Consider the following 14343-nt stretch of genomic DNA (forward strand, 5'->3'; position numbering starts at 1 on the left):
TCGACACTCTAATGACTGTGTTCCCAATCTGCTCAGAAGTCAAAGTCAAGTTTATTGTCACATGCACAAGTACATGTATGCACAGGTGCAATGAAAAACTTACTTCCAGGAGCATCACAGGCACATAGCATCAGATAAGGAGCATTTGCAACAAAAACATAAATGATACACAATTTTTACAAGAAAGAACACATTAGAACAAAAAGAAACAAAGTCCACTGTAGTGCAAAGTGGTCATAGTGTTGCTACCCCACTTCAACCACTACTCATAAGACAACCCTTGCATCCCTGGAACTGTTGCAGATTTTTGAGTCACCAGGGTTAGAAAAGAAGTGAGGCTCCAACCAATACCTCAGTCTTGGAGACACAAGGGACTGCAGATGCTGGAATCTGGAGCAGGAAACAATCTGCTGAAGGAACACCCTGAGGGTCAAGCAGCATCTGTGGGGGGAAAGGAATTTTCGGTGTTTTAGGTCGAGTCCCTCCATCAGGACTGTGGGTGGAGAGGCCTTGGTGGTTTGAGAATGAAGGAGTTGCATCTTAACAGGTTGACACCACTGAATTGTAGTTACTGGAGGAATACAGCGATTGTGCAGAGGAAACTCCCACGAACTGCAGTGTGATGAATGACCAGATTATCTGTGGGCGGAGGAAGAAGTGTCATCTGGGTCACCAAAGAAAACCATTTGTCACCTCTTTGATGACATCACAAGATGAGTACCTTAATCACCTAGGCATAGAAGGCTATGGGCCAAATGCTAGAAGATGGGATTGATATGGATAGGTGCCCACTGGTCAGCATCAACTTGGTTGGGCCGAATGGTCTGTTTCCATTTAGGCCATGGAGGCCGAATGAGACACAGAACCTTCATGTCTCTATGAGATATCTTCCATGGACCTTTCACCATTGGATTAGATGCTTCTTACAGAGAGTCATACAGCATGGAAACAGGCCCTTCAGCCCAACTGGTCCATGCCAACCAAGATTTCCATGTAAGCTAGTCCCACTTGGCCCTGTTTGGCCCATATCCTTCTGAACCTTTCCTATCCACGCACCAGTCAAGTACCTTTTAAATGTTATTAATGAGTACCTGCCTCAACCACTTCCTCTGGCAGCTCATTCCATATACTGACCACCCTCTGGGTGAAAACATTGCCCTTCAGGTTCCTATTAAATTTTTCCCCTCTCACCTTAAATCTATGTCCTCTAGTTCTTGATTCCCCATCCTGTGGAAAAAGACTGTGTGCATTGGCCCTATCTATGCCCCACATTATTTTATACACCTCTATAAGATCACCCCTCATTCTCCTACACTCTAATGAGAACAGTCCCAACCTGCACAACCTCTCTCCATCACTCAGTCCCTCGAGTCCTGGCTACATCTTCATGAATCTCCTTTGCACTCTTTCCAGCTCAATGATACCTTTCCTATACCAGGGTGACCAAAATCAAAAACCATATTCCAAATGCGGCCTCACCAATGTTTTGTACAACTGCAACATAACATCTCAATTTCTCTACTCAGTGCCCTGACTGATGAAGGCCAGGGTGCCAAAAGCCTTCTTCACCACCCTGTCTACCTGCGATGCCTTCTTGGGAAGAAGTTCAATGCAAAGGCAAGAATCGCAGAGATAGGAATGATTTGGTGAGCAGCAGACCACTTGAAAAGTCTGGCTCAATCTTTCAAAATGTCTATTCAATTTTATGTTTTGATCCTCAAACTGATATCCTAGAATTCCATTTACAACCAGTGAACAGATGAAGGCCCAACACAGATATTTGTGAGTTATCACTTGTCACCAATAAGAAGGTGACCTGATAGATGTATATAAGATTATGAGAGGCATAGATAGGGTAGATAGCCAATGTCTTTATCCCATGATACGGGTATTGAAAACAAGAGAGCATAGATTTAAAGTGAGGGGAAGGAACTTTAAAGCGGATTAGAGGGCTAAGATTTTTACAAAGAGCATTGTTGAAATCTGGAACGAGCAGCCAGAGGAATCAGATATAATCAACTGGTTTACGAGGCATTTAGACAGACACTGAAATAGGCAAGCCATGGAAGGGTACATGGTAATGTGGGATTCGTGTAGATGGGCAAAAAGGTAGGCAAGGACATGGTGGGCCGAATGGCCTATTTCTCTGTTGTATAACTCCCATTGTTACCTCCAAAGGGGGATTCAGGTGAAACCGCTTTACCCAAAGAGTGGTGAAAATGTGTAGCTTGTTGCCACAGGGAGTGTTTAAGGCGAATACTATGGATATATTTAAGATGGGAATCAAGGGTTACACTGACAGACTTAGATGGAAAGTTTGGCGCACAAATGCTAATGTGGACTACTTGTTTGGCTATTTCTGTGCTATAAACACTATGCAGTCCTAAATTACAACAGAGAATGCTGGAGACACTCAGCAGGTCAGGCAGCATCTGTGGAAAAATAGAGAGTTAATGTTTCAGATCCGAGGCCTTTCACCAGAACTGGGAAAGAGATATAAAAGAGGTAATTTTAAGTTGCATAGAAGATGGTGGAAGAGTTGGATAGGGCAAAGGAATCTCTGATGAGTTTAAATGAGTTAATGGGGTGGTAGAGAGGAATGTATTTCTTTGTCTGTGTTATGTGTTGTTAATGACAGGGCTGTGGGACATGCCCAGCGAAAAACTGAGCTGCATCAGAGATGGATGATTGACAGACATGACAGAAAGGTCAAGTTACCTAAAGTTACAGAACTTAACATTGAGCCTGGAAGCCTGCATCCTGCCCAGACAGAAAAGGAGGTGTTGTTCCTCAAGCCTGAACTGTAACATTGCAGAAGGACACAGAACGGTCAGAGTGCGAGATGGATGAAGAATTAAAGTGGCAGGCAATCATAAACTCAGGGTTTGCTCCTGCAGAATGAATGCAGGGATTCTGCAAAGTAATCACCTGATCTGCATGAAAACCATGCGATCTTACATTGTCCAATTTGAGTCCAATCTTACATCAGCCATTCCACAAACCAGGTCAATAATTTGCCTTCAGTTCCATGAACTTCTTCATGTGGTTTCAAATATTGAAGCTGAAAATCTTTGTTTAAAGTTTCCCCTCTAAGTCTCACACCCTCTTGACTTGGTGATATACCTCTGTTCCTTCATTGTCATTGGGTCCAAATTTGGAATACCCTACCCAACAGTACTGTGGGAAGAACAATTCAAGAAAACAGCCCACCACAAACTTCTTCATGGAAAACCAGGGCTTGGCCAAATTTGCCTGCAACACCAATTGAACAGAGTCACTGCTGACAACAGAGGGCTGAAATGGGTGGAGTAAATATCTGAGCTCACAGCTGAAAAATAATGATAGATCATTGTTAATTTACTCAAAATATACAGAAGAAATAGAAACTGCAGCAATCTCTTCCAATTTCCCCAGTAAAACTCAGTGACTAAAGGATAATTGCACATAAATTATGTGCCTTATCAGCCTTGCTGTGGGGAGCAGACTTGATCGACAGGAGAATTAGTCAATCATCTCCATTCTATCTGGGAAGACTCTCACCACCGCACACTGCCTTGTATTTTGATGATGCAGGTAGTGTGAGACATTGTCTTTGACACAGAGAGGGTTTGAGAGAGAGGATAAGAGGAAGGTTGCAGGTCTACCAGATGCTTGCAACAAGATATATGGCAGAAGGGAATGTTTTGTTGATGCTCATAAATCATCCATTGCTTTTTACAGCCTCTACACTGAAAACCAGGTATAGATTAATGCAAGGGTTCAGGTCGAGTGCATATTCTTCTTCATATCCGTTCCAACTAATGAATTCAGCTTGCTGTAATAAAAGTCAACATCCCGGTAAAATCCATGTGTAATATTAAGTGTCATTCAAGGGTCTCGGGAATATATATTTATATTTTAGGATAAAGATTTTGAATATCATAAGAAAAACTAATGTCAAGAAGATTGATGTTGCTTTGGCTGATTCATAAATTAGGTGCCAACCAAGCAAAGCTTTTCAATTTGGGTATGGATAAACTGTCGGATTAAATTACCATGTACAAGTTATATCTTGTTTCTTTAAAGATGTATGGGCAGGTACAAAGGGACTCCCTGTTATCACATGGCAGAATACATTACTATTTGAACAAAGATGGTTATCACCGAATCACTTGCAGAGATAAAGGAGGTTTTCCCTCTGTGTCTGCCTCTTGTCAACGTGCTGTGGGCAGGTTGTAAGGATGACCATGGGGGGTTGGTTATTTTGCCAATGTTAACGTTGTCACTAAGAATCAATGTTTTCTGTGTCAGCTGGGGCTTAGTTACTTCTGGTTCACAAAATTGTGGTTTCAAGACTTACTTAATACAGTTAAATATAAAATTCAGCCTGAGTACTGCACCCTTGGTAACATAGTTGCAACACTAAACATATACTCCTTCTACCCTGTCACGTGGATATAAAAGATCCCAATATAATTTTAGACCATAAGGTACAGGAGCAGAATTAGGCCATTTGGCCCATCGAGTCTGTTCCACCATTCAATCATGGCTGATTATTTTTTAACCTCATTTTCCTGCCTTCTCCCTGTAACCCTTACCTCCCCTTTACCAATCAAACACCTCTCAATTTTTGCCTTAAATACACCCAATTGGCCTCCACCACCCTCTGCAGCAACGAATTCCACAGATTCACCATCCTTTGGCTGAAGAAATTCCTCCTCATCTTAGTTTTAAATGGATGTTCCTTTATACTGTGGCTGTGCCCTCGGATCCTAGACTCTCCTACTAATGGAAACATCCTCTCCATGTCCACTCCATCCAGGCCTTTCAGTATCCGGTAGGTTTCAATGAGATTCCCCCCTCATCCTTCTGAACTCTGTCGAGTATAGGCCCAGAGACATCAAACACCCCTCATATGTTAAGCCTTTCATTCCCAGGATCATTCTTGTGAACCTCCTTTGGACCCTCTCCAGGGCCAGCATATCTTTCCTTAGATAAGGGGCCCAAAATTGCTCATAATATTCCAAATGCAAAATAAATACTGTATTTCTTTATATTTACTCATTTACAAGGTGTAGGCAAGGCCAGCATTTATTTCCCATCCTTCATTGGCCAGGAGAAGGTGCTGGTGAGCCACCTTTTTTAACCATTGGGTTGAGTGGTGAAGGTACCTCATCCGTGCTGTTGTGCAGGGAGTTTCTGGACTCAAGAATCAGATCAGCCATCATTTAAGTAAAGGTGGCAAAGGCTGGAGGGGCAAAGTAGCTGAGCCTTGCTCCTGAATTGAATGCTTGTAACATGAAATTAAATTAGCATGTAACAAAGAACAGATGGTAAAGTTTGTATAAATACATAGAAGGGAAAATACTAGCAATGGCAAATATTGGGTCCCTTAAAGAGAGTGACAAGAGAATTTATAAAGAGGAAAACAAAGTGGAAGAGTAACTAAACTAAAACTTTGCTTCTGTTTTCCTGGAAGAAGACAGAAAAAAAGTTTTGGAAATACAGGCAACCCCTGCATTGGAGGATTGTGTTCCTCGAAAGTGGTCTGTATCGTGATTTTCTGTAACGTGAAGCTGTGTCATCTAAGCATGCGTCAAGAAATGCCAGTTGAAAAAAAGTAATTTTGCATTTATTTATTTACTTTTATTCACATAAATTCCATGCGAGTGAATTTTATTCCATACCTCAAATATCCGGATAGTGAATTCTAAATTCTGTAGGGGCAAATTTCTGTTCCCCAAATGGCCATAACGTGGGGAGGGGGGGGGGGGGGGGTTACCTGTATTGGAGAACCAAGAGTCCAGTGCAAATGAAGAAACAAAAGAAATTAGTATAAGATGTATTATTGAAATGGGCACCGAGCCTCAGTACTGATAGATCCCAAAGACGTAATGATGTACATCCCAAAGTTTTGAAAACGGTAGCTGTGGAGTGCAGATACATTGGTTAGCATCCTGCAAAATTCCATAGAATCTGGAATGGTTCCTGCAGAATCAAGATGGTAAATGTGACCCCACTACTGAAGAAAGGAGGGAGAGAGAAGTCAGGGAACTATCGACCTGTTCCCCTGACATTGGTATTTGGGAAAATGCTGAAATATATTATAAATTACGTGAAAGCCAGGCACTTGGAAAATAATAATGTGATTGAACAGTCAACATGGAAGCAGTCAGAGGAAAATCATGCTTGGCTAGTCTATTGGAGTTCTTTGAGGATAAACCTGGTAGAGTGGAAACAAGTGGATATGGTGTATTTGGATTTTCAGAGGTGCTCTCATGGCAGCCTGTGTTGAAGGCTGGGGCACATAGAATTGAGGGGTTATGTACTAGAATGGATGGAGAATTGATTAACTGATAGAATTAGAATGAATCGGTCTTTCTCAGGATAGTGGACAGTGACAAAAGGAGTGAACATAGAACATAGAACACTACAGCACAGTACAGGACTTTGGCCCACAATGTTGTGTCAACATTTTACCCTCCTCTAAGACCTATCTAACCCTTCCCTCCCACATAGCCCCCCGTTTCTCTATCATTCATGTGTCTAAGAGTCTCTTAAATGTCCATTATGTATCTGCCCCAACAGCCTCTGCTGGCAGTGCGTTCCACACACCCACCACTCTCTGTGTAAAAAACTTACCCCTGACGTCCCCCTTATACCTTCCTCCAATCACCTTAAAATTATGCTCCCTCGTGTTAGCCATTGTCGCACTGGGAAGAAGTCTCTGACTGTCCACTCGATCTATGCCTCTTATCATCTTGTACACCTCTATCAAGTCACCTCTCATCCTCCCTCTCTCCAAAGAGAAAAGCCCGAGCTCACTCAACCTATCCTCATAAGACATGCTTTCCAATCCAGGCAGCATCCTGGTAAATCTCCTCTGCACCCTCTCTAAAGCTTCCACATCCTTCCTATAATGAGGCAACCAGAACTGAACACAACAGCACTTTGTCTCAAACTAAAGTCTACTTCAATGATTTGACTAAGGGGACCAAATGTAACATTTCCAAGTTTGTTGATGACACAACACTGTGGGAACATGAGAAGTGATGAGGATGCAAAAAGGCTTCGAGGAGATCTAGACAAGCTGAGTGATTGGACAACAACGGGCAGGCACAGTAGTGTAGTGGTTAGCATAATGCTTTACAGCGCCAGCGACCCGGATTCAATTCCCACTGCTGTCTGTCAGGAGTCTGTACGTTCTCCCCGTGTCTGCGTGGGTTTCCTCCGGGTGCTCCAGTTTCCTCCCACATTCCAAAGACATCCGGGTTAGGAAGTTGTGGGCGTGCTATGTTGGCGCCGGAAGCGCGGCGACACTTGCGGGCTGCCCCCAGAACACTCTACGCAAAAAGATGCATTTCACTGTGTGTTTCAATCTACATGTGACTAATAAAGATGTCTTATCTTATCTTACAATGTGGAAAAATGCGAAGTTATCGACATCCATAAAAAACAGAAATAATAAGCATTTGTTAAATGATGAAAGACTGGGAAATATTTCTGTTCAATGAGAGTCAATGAAATCTAACATGCAGGTGCAGGAGACAATTAGGAAGGCAAATGGTATTTTGGCCTTTATTTGAGTAAAAGATTGAGGATGTCTGGCTCCAATTATATGGGGCTTTGGTAAGACCAGACCTGGAATATCGTGCAGGGAGGGTTGCTGGGATGATGGACCTGTTGTATGAGGATAGACTGGACCTCTGGTTTCCAGAGTATGTTAGAATAAGAGATGATATCATTGAAACATATAAAGAGTAGATGCATGAAGGTTATTTCCCCTTGCTAAAAGTAGGATCACAGATGGTTTAGAATTCACTTAAAAGGTGGTGTATTTTTGGAATTCTATACTCCAGAGAACTCTGGATGTTGTCATTGATTATTTTTTTTCAAAACAGAGATGGTTAGATTGCTGGATATTGAAGGAATCAGTGGATACAGAGATAGGCAATGAATACGATGGTGGGATAGAAGATCAGGATCGGCTATGGACTTGTTGAATGATGGAGAAGGCTCAAGTAGCCGAATACCCCACTCCTGCTCCTATTTCTTACGTTCTCCTATTTCTATGTTGATTGTAAAGTACTTTGGAAAGCCCTGAAGTTGTAAAGCTCAAAGAGAAATTGATGTTTTTGCTTTTATTTCATCTCCTTCAAGGCACAGAAGGTTCTCAGCCTGGGTCCCAGGAACTGCCCGCACTTTAATGGTGCCACCATCAGTATCATCGCCTCCACAACTCCTGGGGAGTTGGCTGTCAAATGGCTTGTTAGGAGCATCCTGCACATAAATTAACATTCAGAGTGAGGGTCATATCCAAGTCTTTCTGGCACAGAGCAGAACCAAACTGTTTCCCTTCGGAGTGCAGGAGAGCTCGGAGGATTTGTGAACTCAGCAGCTGATGCACATACACTGTTGATTAATTTATTGAGCCACACTGGCTGATACAGCGTCCACTGTGCTTATTGTTTCTTTGTGCTGTGGAGTAAGACCATATTTAAACTACACAAGTGAACATAGATGAAAACTTTCATTTGTATAGCACCTTTTACCATCTCAGGTCAATCTGAAGTGGTCAACAGTCAAGTACTTTGGTTGCCGTGGGCTCACTGTTGTAATGTAGGAAATGAGGCATTTAGTTTGCATTGATCAAGCTCCCAAAATTATCATCTTGATATTGACCAGGTAATGAGGTGGTGGTTAAGACATAAAAAAAAACAAAAGGAACATTTTTCAGACAGGGCAGAATGCCGGTTGTCCCACATCTGAGAGAGATGGTCCTTCTCTTCAAAATAGAACCATGTGATCTTAAAGCCGACCCAAAAGGGCAAATAGTTTCTCGTCCAAAATGACGGTATGTCCTTCAGCGCTGAGCCCTTCTGTCCTGGGAGGTTTGTGTTCAAGTCATGCCGAACATAAGACTCAGCAATAGATGGCAGTCAAAGAAACATCTCAGACAGGGGAAACAACACCCTTGCATCAACCCTGTCAAGCCTCATAAGAATTTTGTGTGATAAAATGCTGGCGATATTCAGGAGGTCAGGTAGAGTCTCTGGATAGAAAAACAGAGATAATGTCATTGAGAAATACAACACAGAAGCAGGTCCTTCCACTCATTGAGACCAACCTGACCATCAAGCACCTACTTACACTCATCCTACAAGAGTTCCAGTTATCCTAGTGTAGACTGGCTACCCCATGGTAATGTCTGGGTATCATAGTGTTGTGACTAATTATTCTGAAGCAACACACGAGATGTTGGAGGAACAGGTCAGGCAGCATCTATGGAGGAAAGTGGACAGTCTGCAACCTGGCCCATTGAATTCTCCAACTTCTGATCTACCTGGCACCCATCTCCATGCCTCTTTCCCCTCCTACACCCCCTCCGTCTGTCCATCACCCGCACACTCCTCCCACTGGTTCTCCTCACCACCTTTATTCCATGTTCCTCCTTCCTCTCCTATCAATCACCTTCAGCCCTTTGTCACCTCCACCTATCACCTCCCAGCTTGTGGTGCCATTCTCACTCTCCCCTCTCCCATCTGCCTATCAACCACGCCTCCCTCCACCTGGATCCACCTATCAGCACTTGCTCCACCCTTTCTGTCCACCTCTTTATACTGGCGATCTCCCCTCCACCCTTTCAGTCCAGGCGAAGTATTGCGACCCAAAATGTCGACTGTCCATTTCCCTCCACAGATGCTGTCTGGCCCACTGAGTTCCTCCAGGTTCCAGCATCTGTACTCTCTTGTGTCTCCTAATTATACTGGTGCATCCATCATTAAGGACCCTCACCACCTGAGACATGTCCTCTTCACGTTACTACCATCAGGGAGGGGGTACAGGAGCCTGAAGACCCACACTCAACGTTTCAGGAACAGCTTCTTCCCCTCCGCCATCAGATTATCAGATTTCTGAATGGTCCATGAACCTTGTTATTCCTCTTTTGCACTATTGATTTATTTTTGTAACTTATGGTAATTTTTATGTCTTTATGTCTTGCACTGTACTGCTGCCACAAAGCAACAAATTTCACGACATATGTCAGCGATAATAAACCTGATTCTGATTCTGATTCCTATTGTCTTGATGTAGTGTCCCGTTATCATAGCAAATTCTGGTTATCATAGTATAGTGTCTGCCATGCCTAATGAGGTGCATGGTTATCCTAATACAGTAAGGTTATCCTAGTTTGGTCTGCCTACCTTAATACAATGCCTATGATGAGTGTCTGGCTGTATTGGAATAGTATCTGGTTGACCTGGTAAATCCTATTACCTTATTACGATGTCTGGTTACCTCAGTGTGGTTTAATCTGGTTTAGTTACCTTAGTATAATGTCTGGAAATCCCAATTCATTGTCCAGTTATTGATCTATAATGTTTGGCCATTCTAGTTTAGTTTGGTTACCCTAAGATGGCTCTGTTCCCTTCCTTATCTATGCATTGTCCCAAGCCATCCATACAGTATTATGTATCCTGGTACAGTTTGGTTATTCCACTGTGCTTCTTTTACCATAATATAGTGTCCGGATATCTCTGTTGAGTGTCTAGTCATTCTAGTTTAGTCTTTAGTTACCCTAGTAGGGTAGTACAGTGGAATTGTGCAATCTACTTTAACTTGGTCTCATCCCCAATGTTAACCAACGTCTCCTGTTCCCATTCCTAGATTGAACTGATTTGGGTTTGTGGAGAATCGGAGAGTGAAGATCTTGGTGCAATGTGTTGGACTGTATTGGCAGAAAAAAACGAATGCAGCAATCTGTTTTTTGTCTGACAGGAACTGAAGGAGAAGATGAACGAATTGCTGCCTCTGATCCCAGTCCTCGATCAATACAAATCTGATGCACGATTGATTCTGAAGTTGAAAGAGGAGGTTCGGAACCTGTCAGTGGTGCTTCTGGGAATCCAGGAGGAGATGGGCGCCTATGACTATGAGGAGCTCCAGCAGAGGGTCATGCTTCTTGAGCAGAGACTCCACGCATGCATGCAGAAACTGGGTAAAGGCTTCCTTCCTGAAGTGTTACCATTGACTTATCTGACAGTGGGTTGGTTTACTTGTCAGAAGGAGGCCATTCAGTCCATTGTGTCCATGCCAGCTCCCAGCAGAGCAATCCTTCAGATCCATTATTACTCCTATCATTATCTCTATAGCCCAATAACCTATTCTTTCTTATACACCCACGAACTCAACTTTGATTCTTCTTACAACTTACCTATACTAAGGGGTAATTTACAGTAAGAAAAACCCATCAGCACATCTTTGGGTTATGGTAGGAAACCAGTGAACCTGGAGGAAAGCCTCTATGACTATAGAAGAGCATGCAAACTCCACACAGACAGCATCCGAGGTCAGGATTCAACCAGGGTCACTCGACCTGTGAAGCAGCAGCTCTAACTGCTGTGCCACATGCCAAGAGCCAGAGCAAAGTCAATAGGCAGAATGATCTCCTGTGTCTGAGACCAATGGCGTGCCCGGTATTAGCTGACCTCACTGCCTTGGCTGCACTCTCCCCCATCCTTGTCCTCCTTGCCCCATACCCAACACCAATGCTGCCCTCAGTCTACTCTCCCAACCTGCCAATCCTATCCTTTCCAATCTCCAAGCAAGAGCAGCTTGAGAAGTCTGCTGAATGATCACTCAGGGTGAGATAAGTTGCCACCACTACTGCAGTGGCTCACCATGGCTTGCACAGTAACTCACCAACCCTCCTCCCCCACCCTACACTTCCTTCCCGTCCCACCTTCCCCAATCAATTTGCTAAACTGTTAAATGAACTGGAACTATTTTTGTGAAAACACATAGCAGTTCGGTTCCCCAGCATAGCAGCCTTCCATTCCTTGAACTTCCAGCACAGAAATAGGCCATTCAATCCAACAGCTACAGGAATGACTTTAATCTCCAAGTCAGCCTCTCTCCCTCTATCCTATTCTAGCTCCCTGAAGAGGATTCATTAAATATTTGCATTTTACCTTCAGGTTTTCATGAGACTATGAAATGCATAATTTAGCAAAGAAAAGGCCCTTCAGCCCACCCAATCTGTTCTGACCATCGATCACCCACTTTAATCCTACTCTACTCTCCCACTTTACTCTCCCCATATTACCCTCAACTCCCCCCCAGATTCTACCACTCACCCACATCAAGGGACAATAGACAGTCCCCAATTACCCTGCCAACCCGTGCATCCTTGGGATGTGGGAGGAAACCGGAGCTCACCTGGAGGGTGCTCATGTGGTCACAGGGAGAACCTGCAAACTCCACACAGACAGCACCGGAGGTCAGGATTGAACCCGGGACTCTGGAGCTGTGAGGTTGCAGCTCCACCTGCTACACAACTTTGCCACCCGTCTTGTGAAGGAGAATATGAATGCGACATAAAACCAGCCCCCATCCTTCCTCTAATTTCACACCCATTGTTTCCGAAGCTTCCTGCCCAAGAAGTGTTTCACATTAACGTTTAGTGACCTGTTCCGTCGTAGTTTTCCCACTGTCTCTCCCTTTCATCCTTCCAGGTTGTGGGAAGCTAACAGGAATCAGTAACCCGTCCACTGTCCGAGCATCGGGCTCACGGTTTGGTGCGTGGATGACTGACACTCTGGCCTCCAGTGCTGAGAATCGGGTAGGTGGAGCCTGGGCTGAGGGATGAAGGAAGGGCATTGATAGGTTGCATTGGTGGGTTATTTTTGGGACATTATATGCAAGCGTCCAGCCATGGAGTTGCCATGTCCACTTGTTAAGCTCCTGGCCAACATGAAGGTGCAAGAGATACAATGCCAACAGGCTAACGTGAAGGATACTGATAAGATTTCCTTATTAGTCACATGTACATCAAAACGTACAGTGAAATGCATCTTTGTGTAGAGTGTTCTGCGGGCAGCCCACAAGTGTAGCCACACTTCTGGTGCCAGCATTGCATGCCCACAACTTCCTAACCGGTACATCTTTGGAATGTGGGAGGAAACCGGAGACCCGAAGGAAACCCACACAGACATGGGGAGAACATGCAAACTCCTTACAGATAGCGGCCAGATTTGAACCCGTGTCGCTGGCGCTGTAATAATGTTACGCTAACTGCTACACCACCGTGCCTGCGAGAGCGTAGGCTTAAGTTGAGAGGGAAGAGGTTTAACCGGAACCTGAGGGGTAACTTTTTCACCCAGAGGGTGGTCTGCTTATGGAATGAACTGCCAGAGGAACTGGTTAAGGCAGGTACAATAACAACATTTAACTTGGTCAGGTAGTAGAGGGCGGGCAGTAGACGGTGGGCATTAGAAGGTGGGCAGTGGGTGGTGGGAGGTAGATCAGCCAGAGAGTCCAACAGATGAGCGCCCACCTATGGGTCCTCAGTCTGAGAAGAGGTTCTACATCAGCCGGAGAGTTCTGTGAGACCTGAAGCTTTTTCACCCATGCAAATTCTCAGAAAATAAAACTATTTTATACTGGACTGCATATTAATCTTTTGGTGTTAGAAGTGTCATTCATAATTGTGAAGCAGCCAAACACATCTATTATTCATTATCTTTCAAGATAGTTTCCCTGGTAGCGAATACATTTAGCATTCATGGCAAAATCCTAGGTAATTAATTTGGCCATTACTCATGACACTGAGACAGATCACGTTATAACCAAGGGATTAATGGATTGTTTTTACATATTCTACATCAGTGATTATAATGGTGCCACTGATGCTGTCATTGACTAATTTAACCTTTCCCACCTGACATTAATTAACAGTGCAATGTTTCAGAGTCATGTTTATGAACCATACTGACTAGAACCTTTACAATTGAAGGAATAAGTGGTGTGAGTTGTGTGCACTAAAGGGGTAATATTAGCCTTCTAATGGGGAGTCTGCCACTCCCTGTGGATTCGACTGCTGCTCAAAAGCATGAGTGGTACTTGTGGATCTGTAGTCTTTCGAGTTTAGAATGAGGGGTGATCTTACTGAAATGTATAAGACCCTGAATGGGCATGACAGGCAGACGTTGAGATGCTTCCATGAGTGGGAGTGTCTCAAATGAGGGGACATAGTCACAAGGTAAAGGGGCTGAGATCCATGGGAACGTCCTCTCGCAGAGGGATAAGTCTCCTGGACTTATGGAGGGTATGGAAGCTGAATCACTGGAGGTACTTGAAAGTAGATAAACTTTTGAAAGGTCAAAGGATTGTGGGCTATGGGGAACTGACACAGAGGACCAGTCAGGCAGATCAGCCATGAATGGTGGGGCAGGATTGAGGGGCTGAATGGCCTACCCTTGCTCCTAATTTCTCATGTCTCTTATGGCATGAAATCATTGAACTCACTGTTGATCAAAAAATATTCCTTGAGTCACCCTAAGACTTCCTCATACCTTTCTGTCA

At 43.9% G+C, this 14343-nt stretch overlaps 1 protein-coding gene across 1 annotated transcript in view; it reads left to right on the plus strand.

Moving 5' to 3' along the window:
- Window positions 1–14343, plus strand: part of olfm2a (olfactomedin 2a) — a 367084-nt gene that overhangs the window by 340492 nt on the left and 12249 nt on the right. Inside the window, exons 4-5 of the mRNA XM_052042035.1 lie at window positions 10759–10978; window positions 12495–12601. Coding sequence (XP_051897995.1) covers window positions 10759–10978; window positions 12495–12601 — 327 coding nt within the window. The remainder of the gene's footprint in view (window positions 1–10758; window positions 10979–12494; window positions 12602–14343) is intronic.

The sequence above is a fragment of the Pristis pectinata genome, chromosome 31 (assembly GCF_009764475.1).
Source record: "Pristis pectinata isolate sPriPec2 chromosome 31, sPriPec2.1.pri, whole genome shotgun sequence".
Taxonomy (NCBI): domain Eukaryota; kingdom Metazoa; phylum Chordata; class Chondrichthyes; order Rhinopristiformes; family Pristidae; genus Pristis; species Pristis pectinata.